Below are 10,368 nucleotides of genomic sequence, written 5' to 3' on the forward strand. Positions count from 1 at the left end.
TTTGTGGCCAGCAAAACCTTCCACCTGAAAAGTCGCCCACCACATAACGATCTTATGTTTAAAACCTTCAATTCTGAGCCAGGAGGAATTGAATCTAAAAGGCTTCGGGCCCCAATTATCATCTTCCATGATTAGTAGAATAGGACAATGAGCTGAAGTTGTCTTAAGGAGAGCAAGCTGAAGAATAGAAGGAAAGGCCTCAATCCAGTCCGGGGAGACGGGAAATCTATCCAACCTGGATCTGATGGGGCTTCTACGACCATTTGTCCAAGTAAATTTAGCACCAAGCAACGGGAGATCTACGATTTGATTAGCCTGAATCCAATCTGAGAAACGACGCATGGCTGGAGAGGTCCTACGAATGTGGGAATGATCTTCAGCAAAACGAGTGATGTTGAAATCACCCATCACACAATATGGACCTGAGAATGAATGACTAGCAAGAGTTAATTCATCCCAAAGGTCCGCGCTGCTTGCATCGGCAGAGGGACCATAAACAGAAATTAATAGACATTGGAAATTAGATGATATATCTTTCAGAGTTACAGAAACTAAGAAGGATCCTATCGACGACGATTGAAGAGCCCATTTGGACGATTTCCAGGCAACGAGAATACCCCCTGAAGACCCAGAAGAATCTAACGAAATCCACTTAGCATCCAGCTCCTTCCACAAGGATTTAATGAGATTATCGTTGAAAATCAGCACCTTTGTTTCCTGAAAACTGATAATATCTGGATTTTTTCTACTGATGGAGGCTTTGATTAGGCTTCTTTTTTGCTTTGAGCCCACCCCCTTAACGTTCCAGGAGATAATCTTCATTGGGCAATTGAATTTCCCCGCTTATCCTGCCTCCTCAGCTTGGTTTTGGAGGCTGATTTGAGCCCTGAGCTTGGTTCCAACCGCAAGAGCTCCCGACTACTGCCAGATTTGGGAGAAGGCTTCGAAGGGGAGCGATGATCGGAAAGAGGGCGGCCCCTGTTTTCAATACATTAAAACAGGGCGTCATAATCTTCCATCCTATCCCCGAAGGATAAACCAAGCTTTCTGCCCACGTGTTCTACAGCTTTTCAAACCCATCGTTTGTTGAGCATCTTGCCGAGCAAAACTTCTCTATCACCATCCCGAAGAGAATCCGTTGAGGAGTTCTGGGAGAGTTTTCTGAAGATCGGAACAAATCTGGAGAGGTTCGGCTATGATCACATCGCCAGGCGAATCCTGGAATAATGTGATAGGGCCCATTTCTGCCGAGTCCCCAAAAGGATAAATCGATGATCCTGGGGATGAAGGTCTGGATTGATAATTAGAATACGGATTAGATATGTCTTCCTCAGAAAAATCGTCTTCAGAGTCTCCACCTCGGCTACTGTTATCTAAATGATGGGGAGAAAGGAGGAAGTTTGGTGTTTTCTAGGTCACTGGCGGAGAGTCAGGATGATAAGATGGGAAAGAGACGAAGGATGAGAAGGTGAAGGGTGGAAGATAGAAACAAACGGTTGAAAGAGGTCTAAAACCAGACCCGAATTCGAAGGAGAGGACCCGGATGGAGGAGACAGCCTTTGCACGTGGGGAGAAATAGGACCCGACTCTATTAAACGTGGAAGCACGTGCAACTGGGATGGGCTCGAGACGCAGGCGAGGTGGGCTATGTGGTTATCAGGATTGGAGGGGGGTTGATCTCAAGACTGCGTAATAAGTGTATCTGACGAGAGGAGGTGACGGGAGCTGACTGGGGTTCTACACATGTCACACTAAGGGGAAATGCCTGATGCTGGAAGATAACTTGAATACGCAATAGTGCCACGTGGAACGATCTCCTTACCGATCGTAGAAGGGGCCGAGGCAGGAGGCCCTATATCAGATGGGGGCAAGGATCGAGGCCGGACAGGTGACCCACGCGTCCTACTGATTGGACATATGAGTTCACCAACTTCGGGATGGGTGCAGCCACTGACCGTAGGATTGGAAGGTAGTCCGCTGAAGCATGGGGGCGTTGTATGACCCTTGGTCGACGTCGAAGGAATTTCCGCAAGAGGAGTGGAAAGGCCTTCTCTGGTGCGCCAAAGGTCACCCCATTGAGGGTAGATTTCATCAGGGGCTTCTCTGACCACCGGGAGATCGATCGTACGATCGTCGACGAATACCCTGATGTGAGGAAGAAGAGGGGAACCCTTCTGTCTACGAATTCTCATTCTAATAACCATAAGCTCCTCTCCCAATTTCGTCTTGTTGTCCAGGTCCCAAGAAAGATCCTAGAGATGCCGCAACCAAGATGAAAAATTTGTCATGCCAAAGTTCCAAAGGAATTCCCCATACCTGGACGCAGATATTTTCTTTACTGAACAATGAGAAGTCCTCCCATTTCAATACTTTTGCTACTGGTCCACCTGAATGAAGATGTCCTGCCATTAACAATATCTCTGGATTAAGGCCCGGGCATACCTTCACCCAGAGCTCGTTGTAACCTAGAGGTTTGATGTTGTAATTATCGGGACGATATCCAGTTGTCTCTGCAATCTAGTCTCTCACCCGGGATATGGATGCCCCATCTTTGGTGATAATGACGATCGTGTCTTTAAGGTCTTCTTTGGCCTTATTAAACAAGATTTGATTAATATGAATGGTCCCCTCCTTAACAAAGATAGAAGATGCGGCTATAGGTACTGGCATGGGGGACAGAGGTGGGATATTATCGATGGGTCCGTTGGGTGGGGTGGGGTTCTGGTTGAGGAGGACATCTCTAAAGGAGATGCCTTCCTTCGATACTGGCTGATGGGAGGGGGATTTAGGTTTGTATACTTTTTTGGGTGGAATGGGATCTTTCCTCTTTTGACCCAAGCGATCTGGCCCAAACCTTGCCCGTTGCACGAGCAACAGTTGGCCAGCATATTTCACACCATGGAGCAATTTCACTACCCTAGCGAGCTCCTCCTCAGATGACATGCGGACCAGAGCAAACCCTCTGTAATCACCACTAAACTAATCTCTCGGCATCACAACGTCCATAACCACACCTGCTCTCCCGAAAACCCTTGATATGTTGATAGGGAGCCATCCTGCCGGGTGCCCTCGAACGAACAATGTAGGGAATGAATCCCTTCTCCTATCTTTCATAATATGGGCCGGACGACGACGAGTAACCTTCTTCCATCCTTGGTCATCTAGGATCTCATCTTCTTCCCTTTCCTCATTACATCACGACAGCGAAGCCTTTGCCTTCGAACCTCCTGTTGCCACAGATGGTCGTGATTCTTTATGAGAGGAGGCTAAAGAGGAATCGCCCCACATACGGGGGCGATCATGTCGTTGCATTCACTATCGCCTTCATTGTACAAGCTCAACTTTCGGGGTCACTTTTGTCCTTTCAATTCTTTGGTCTCTTTCAGTTCTTTGCATTCACTTTCTTGGTGATCAAGATGGATGGTTGAGATTGAAGGATGAATTTGATGGTGGAAGGGATGGGGTTGATGGCCCACCAAGATTACTGCACCCCCTCTCTATCTCATGGAGATGGGGTGGGCGTGCACAAGGAAAGGAAGAAAGAGGAGTGGCAAAAGAGGAGGTGCCTCTCTCTCTTTCACGTCTCTCTTTCCATTTTTTTTTTTCATTTAATGTAGAAATGTGCACTTCTTTTTTGAGATGTTATGATTTGAAAGTGTGTATTAAGGTCTTTTTTAATAGTCCTTGAAGTTTCATCAAAAAATTCAACCATGTTCCCTATGTTTCCCAGAAAGTGCAATAAATTATCCGATACAAATGATATATCCTTTGCGATAACCGATACGTATTTGTATCCCAAGGATGCGATACGTAACGCGATGCCAATATTTTGAACACTGATCCTACATGCTCAAAGGTTTAGATCCCCCCCCCCCACACACACACACACACAAATAGGTCCTACATACCAAAGCTGTAGATCTATATTCTTCTTCTTCTTCTTCCGTAGTTCTGATATGGCACATAAAATCCAATTTCTGAGCTGTGCTGTATATGTTAAGTATGAGGAATTACAATATGTGATCTGCATCATTCCACAATGTACATGGGTTTTCAATTATGAAAAGTGGGCATATGTTTGATAATCTGGACAGTTGGTCTTTTGTGGCCCACCATTGGCGGGGAATACCCCTGAAATCTCCCAGATCGGAAGATCCCAATGAGGACCTTTTTTTTGTTCAATGTGGAACATGGTTTTTATTTCTCTTCTTAACCCCCTATCTGTGGGCAAATATAAGATTGTCCTATCAAGGAGATTTTTGAGGCCTAGTCCATAAACAATGACACAAAAGAGCAATGGTCTCGACTACTGAAACATGGGACCCATACATCAGAATTGAAAACCTTTGTGTACTGTTGAAATATGTGGGCTACATATCATATAATGCCTCAAGAAGTCTCTAGATTTTCAAAGTAAGGAAATTAGGAATTTTCCATAGATGACCCTATTGGCAACTACAAATTACCAGTACTATTCCTCACTGTTTTATCTATGCAGCAAAAAGAATGAAAGCATATGCCTATTCTTCTCTTTGAAGGTTTAGGATTTGAGTTAGGGTTATAGGATCCTGGGTTGCAGAAAATGGGATGAGAATCTAAGATGGAAGATTGGTTCTCAGCAAAACTGATAACTGGGATTGCTCCAAGATGAGGATTTAGATACCTTCTGTAGAATCTTTTAGGGATATGGATCCCTATAGGTTCACCCCAGGATGAGTATTTAAATGTTCTTTTGTAGGGTCTGTGCAGTGGGTTCATTATATTAAAAAGGAATCTTCATCATCATCGTCATTGCTTTGTCCTGACTATTTGTGGTTTGCTTCAGGAATCCTATTTTGCCTATCATTCCTAACACCCTATATTGGTAACCTACAGGCCTTCATAACTCTTCTCACCATCTCAAGCCAAGCCCATTTAGGTCTTTACCTCATTCTTCTTTCAGGCCTTTTGGCCCTAATCAAAATTCTCTTTCTTATTAGTGCTGTCTCCAGCTTTTGTGGCACATGCCCAAACCATCTAATTCCTCTCTCCATCATTTTCTCCTATTGGACTACTGTTACGCTGCGTTGGATGCCCTTGTCCTTGATTCTAGTCTGGCCACATTCTAATCCTTGGAACACCTCATGTTGCATCTAATTGCCCCACTCTGATCAATCTATTTGAAAAGAAATAACGAATTTCATATGTAGGACGCTTTAAAACATTTCCTTGTCGCCTCTAGTTCTACATAGAAGACCTTTTAGCTTGTAGGAAATAACCATTATATGAAGGGGGACACGGTAGCAAATTTCATTCATTTCATAGCTTCAACTTCTTACTTGGGCCTTGATTGCAGGTAGGAGGTGTTGATGTTCCTGAGAATATGCCTAGGTGCATCAACAACTGCTATGACTTGGAAAGCTTCTGGAAAAATTGGCATGCATCTTTCAACAAATGGCTTGTCAGGTGTGGCTTTCATGCTATATTCTTAGCAAGCTTTTGCTTAGGGTACTTTTCTTGAGTGATTCTTGAGCTGAGGATATGCACAGTATACTCTGCATGTCAGTTTCTAAGCATGCATCCCATGGCTCAGTGATGCTGACCTTTATCTTGTTGGGCCTCAGCTTGGATGGACCATGCCCCAAAAATCCCAGATTGGAAAATCATAAACATGAATCCTGAGTCTTTTTTTTCAGTTGAATATGGATCTTGCTGCATTTTCCTCCTTGACTGTTTGTTTTCAGGCTGCAATTGAAAGGTTAAGGATTGTCTTATGGAGGAGACTTTGGCACAAGTGTCCATTCATGGTGGGGCCATACAGGCTTACTGTCTACATCACTGAACCATGGGCCCCACTTCTACAGCTGAAAACCCATGTATACTGTACATTTTATTGGGTTGAGGATCATATAATTCCTCACTTTAAATTTCTTTAAGAAGAGTATCATGTACTAAAAAGCCATTTATTATTTCTAGGTACTTGTACATTCCTCTTGGGGGTTCTCGGAAAAAGCTACTCAATGTTTGGGTCATATTCACATTCGTAGCAGTATGGCATGATTTAGAATGGTACTGCTGGCACCTAACTTTTCTCCTTTTGCTCCCTGCATATATTTTGTTACTTGAACTAGTAATTCTTCCTCTTAATTTTAGGTGCACCAGATTATTTGGTGCTCTTCCAGTCCTCACGTGATGGTTTATTTACTATGGCACAGGAGGCTTCTTTCATGGGCGTGGTTAACATGTTTATTTTTTATCCCTGAAATGATAGTGAAGTCAGCTGTTAGTGCACTCAAGGTAATGCCTATGCTAATTAATGTGTCCTTAAGTGCCTCTTTATTTTTTTTATCTCACTTATTGGAGTATAGCCGTAGTACCCTGAACATGAATAGAAATGTGGATAGTTTGAGAAGAGAGGACAGCATCGTTGGTAGAAGAGGTAGGCATAGCAGCTATGTTGCTGAGTTTTTTTTTTCAATTAGAGATTGAGGAAAGGTGAGATCCACACTAGAAATGTCCTTTCAGAAGATTAACACAATTCTGAGAAGAATCAGTTCGAACAGTGTGTTCATGGTTGACACAAAATGGGGCAGGCGAATATGGCCTTTGTTTCCTTATGCTGTATATGGAGTGTTTGGAAAGAGAAAAAAATGATAGAATTTTCAAGAAGAAATCTGTCTCAATGATTGCTCTTTGCTTCTCAATTGTTTTGAAATCTCCCCAACTTCTCAGGATCCACTGCAGCATCTGTGAAAAGTGATTGGGACTAGGCATCTTTGGATGAGTAGCCGATAGCTGGGCCAAGGCATCCTATCCTACCTTTTGTTTTTTTTTTTTTGTTTTTTTTGTTTTTTTTTGTTTTTTTGTTTTTTTTTTTTTTTGTTTTTTTTTTTGTTTTTTTTTGAGTCTGTTTTAATGTGGAGTGACAATAGGGTCACCTTCCATGGCTGCTTCCTATATTGTTGTTTTCTTCTTTCATGATTTAATGAAACTGTCATCTTCTGGAAAAAAATGGCCCTTGAGTCTTTTGGATAGATGGGTCCCAATGGTTCTTATGGAGAAAAATACCATGGAGGCAAAAAATAAGTGCCTCTTTCTTTATGAGAAACCTATTTAAAATTAAGGAATGACATGATCCTCGATCCAAGGATATATGCAAGTTTCCGTGGACACTGAATTGGTACAAGTGGTAGGAATGTCAATGGGTCGTGCCTGAGCTAGGTCTCAACTGGAGCACAACTTGAAATTGCAAGGCCTGAGCTTGACCCTGATCCGACCCTGAAAGGGGCCAATATTTTAGGCCTGAGCCCGGCCCTTTAAGAAATGTGTACATGTATATTAATCATATGTTATACATGCTTCTTCAAAATGGACCCACGCTTGTTTTGCTGTGCATAGTAGTGGTACCCTCATATCTGGTTCTAGTGTTTTTAAATTCTTACCTTGTATTTTATGATCAGGCTAAGAGTGCCATCCATGAGTTCATTCTTCGTGAACTAGGTGCAGTGGCAGGTGCTATTACAATTACAAGCCTCATGGTATGTCTTTCTTGTTTATGTTTTAGCAGCTTACATTGATGGACTTTTAGTTTCTTATAAGCCTTGAATTTCTGTAACTTTCAACGCTTACTAACATAGTCTCTGTTATATTTTGATATCATGTTTTAATTCAGTTTCTGCATGATTTATGTTCTCTAACCTCTAGATCAACCTAAGAAAACCAATTCTACCCTTGGATTAGATGCAAACCATCTAACAGAAGATGCTCTTCCCAAGACAAAATGAGACAGCTTAAGAGGTTTTAGTCATAATATCATAGGTTTTAATAAAGCAAAAAATTTGCTTGCTCTAGTCGTTGACACTTAGTTGCATGATCCTTCTGATGAGGTGCTGCTCTTGCTTCAAATCGCGCTATGGAGGCGCTGATGCAAGACAATTAACCACTTGCTCCAAAAGCTCCAACTGATAGAGCATGACAAATGAATCCATTTATCTCATAACCCAGGCCCTACATCCCATGGGTTAGGACCTCGGCTGATCCCCCCTCATGGGCCCCACATCACATGGGTTCCGCTTCACATGAGCCACCCGCCTCACACGGGCCGCCCACCCTACTTGAGCCCAGTGTGAAAATGCCCCTGAATTAATCACCCTTGGTGAGGAGTCTCGAACACAAGACTTCCCGCTTTGATACCACTTTGATGTAGGACAATTGACCACTTGCTCTAAAAGCTTAAATTGATAGAGCATGGTGAATCAATTCCTTAATCTTATAGCCTAGGCCCCACATCCCATGGGTTAAGCTTAAATTGATAGAGCATGGTGAATCAATTCCTTTATCTTATAGCCCAGGTCCCACATCCCATGGGTTAGGACATCAGCCGAACCCCCCTCGTGGGCCCCACTTTAGATGGGTTCCGCTTCACAAGAGCCACCCGCCTCACATGGGTGGGGCCTACCTCACACGAGCCACCTACCTCACACGGGCCACCCACCCTGAGTGTGCCTCTGCATCCCATAGGCAACCCTACTCGAGCCCGATGTGAAAATGCCCCTGCATTAGTCGCACTCCCACTCCCGCTTCATACCTGTTTTTTACTTGAAAACATTTTTGAAACAGATGCTTCCCCACTCCAGGAAGGGTCAAAGCTCATTAGAGCCCTTTGATCCCATTGTTGGCAATATCCCAATCAATAGTATGTGGAGTGACAGCCAAGGGTTTTTGCCTAATCAACCACTGGGGTCCCACATATGCCCCAGGAGGCTTTGCCGTGGGTCCAAGAGCAGCACAAGGCGTTGATTTAGAGTAGAGGCTATTAGGCTACATAAACCAGGAACATGAAATTATTGAGAATTTAAAGACGAGGAATGGTCTCATACAACTGGTTGTATATTAGCTTAACATGTATAACCATCTTGATGAATGCACTAATCTGTTTTTGTTCAAGGTGCTTGTCATGGTGGGGCCTACATTTTGAACAGCTTAGATGTCCCATACATGAGATAGGTTGTATGTTGAACCAACCTAAAACCAGTTCTATATGACTACTCTTTAGAGAGAAGAAATTCTATATGGGCACGTATAGGAGTTCCCTGTTCCCCAGGTCGACTTGGTAGGATGGTGCCAAAATGCTAGTGAAACATGTTCCAAACCCTCCCTGTGCATACCTCACTCGTCAAAAAGCTGGAAAGCTCTGCTTAATGCTAGTATTTTTCCTGTGCTGACCCAAACATCAACTTCTGCATTTCGAAGAAGATTCATGTTTTGCATCAATGCCATGCTTTTAAGCTGGAAAGACTTCACATGAATCAGCTGTCTTGGTGGAATGCCTCTTGTTACTGATTGTCAATGCTGGCACTTCTACAGGTAGCCAACCTTGTCGGTTATGTTATTGGACCGTCGGGCATAAATTGGTTGATTTCGAGATTGCTACACAGAGATGGTATTTGCTTAAGACCACATCTCTAGTACTCATTCTACAAACATACAGCCATCTCAGTTTATGCAAGCTTTTAATCTCTCTACAGGACTTCCTGTACTTGGTGGCATCTTCACAACATTTTATGTAGGGACAAAGGTAAGAATTGCATGCTTTTCATTCCATTTGATTGCATGGAGTAGGGTGAATTCTCATTTTCTCTGAAGTGTTTTAGCTGTAAAATTGTTACTGTTTTGCAGCTAATGTTCCATATTCAAGATACCAAGAAAAACCTTCAGTGATTTTAGAGGGCCATCCAGGATCAATACTCATTCTGTCTCCCCAGTCAGGTAGGTTAGAATTTGACATTATCTTACTAATTTACCTTTAAAAAATCCAGCTTTATTTGGGTTTGCATTTCACAGGGTGCAACATAAATTTGATTTTTCCCCATTGATTGGATGTTTAGAGAGTCAACAACGGCAGCAAGCTGGTAACCGACACCTAATTTTTTTCAGATAGAGAAATTGGTAATGAAAATTTCCCAAATATTGCCATTTTACATTATGGGGAATAGAATGCAGCACAAGTAGAATTCAACAATTGAAATATTCAACTTTCGGCAATCTCTAAGTGTGAGGAGTTGGCATTGAATTCAAATGGTAGTAACTAAAGGGTATAGACTAGTTTTTAACAGGTAACCAATCTGTATTTGTTCATCGCAACCCAACACTTGGCTGCATTGCTGGTGAATCCAAATCATGCCCTTTTACAGGAAAACAAAACCGATTGGGCAAACCTTGCTGTCCCACTTCCATCTGTGACCTGCTAATGGAATATAAAAGTTCAATGGTCCATATTTGAAGGGGAGATCCATCAGTCGGATGGTTAGGAATCTTCCAATCTTGCGGATTTTGTACTAAGGGCCATTCACAGTAGGGCCTGCCAGATGGAAGGTGGGATGCACGGAC

The 10,368-nt window shown here is 42.9% G+C and overlaps 1 protein-coding gene across 12 annotated transcripts in view; it reads left to right on the forward strand.

Moving 5' to 3' along the window:
* Window positions 1-10,122, forward strand: part of LOC131241144 (membrane-bound O-acyltransferase gup1) — a 32,360-nt gene extending 22,238 nt beyond the window's left edge. For 9 of the 12 annotated variants that reach the window (XM_058239828.1, XM_058239829.1, XM_058239830.1 and 6 more), the window contains 8 exons: window positions 5,336-5,445; window positions 5,956-6,048; window positions 6,195-6,276; window positions 7,440-7,517; window positions 9,346-9,421; window positions 9,507-9,556; window positions 9,658-9,747; window positions 9,823-10,122. In XM_058239828.1, the coding sequence (XP_058095811.1) occupies window positions 5,336-5,445; window positions 5,956-6,048; window positions 6,195-6,276; window positions 7,440-7,517; window positions 9,346-9,421; window positions 9,507-9,556; window positions 9,658-9,699 (531 nt within the window). In that variant the 3' untranslated portion in view covers window positions 9,700-9,747; window positions 9,823-10,122. Of the gene's footprint in view, window positions 1-5,335; window positions 5,446-5,955; window positions 6,049-6,132; window positions 6,277-7,439; window positions 7,518-9,345; window positions 9,422-9,506; window positions 9,557-9,657; window positions 9,752-9,822 lie in introns of those variants that run through there. The other 3 variants (XR_009168965.1, XM_058239836.1, XM_058239837.1) reach the window with 3 other exon arrangements.
* Window positions 10,123-10,368: the final 246 nt, after the last annotated feature.

This window comes from Magnolia sinica, chromosome 3 (genome assembly GCF_029962835.1).
Source record: "Magnolia sinica isolate HGM2019 chromosome 3, MsV1, whole genome shotgun sequence".
NCBI lineage: Eukaryota > Viridiplantae > Streptophyta > Magnoliopsida > Magnoliales > Magnoliaceae > Magnolia > Magnolia sinica.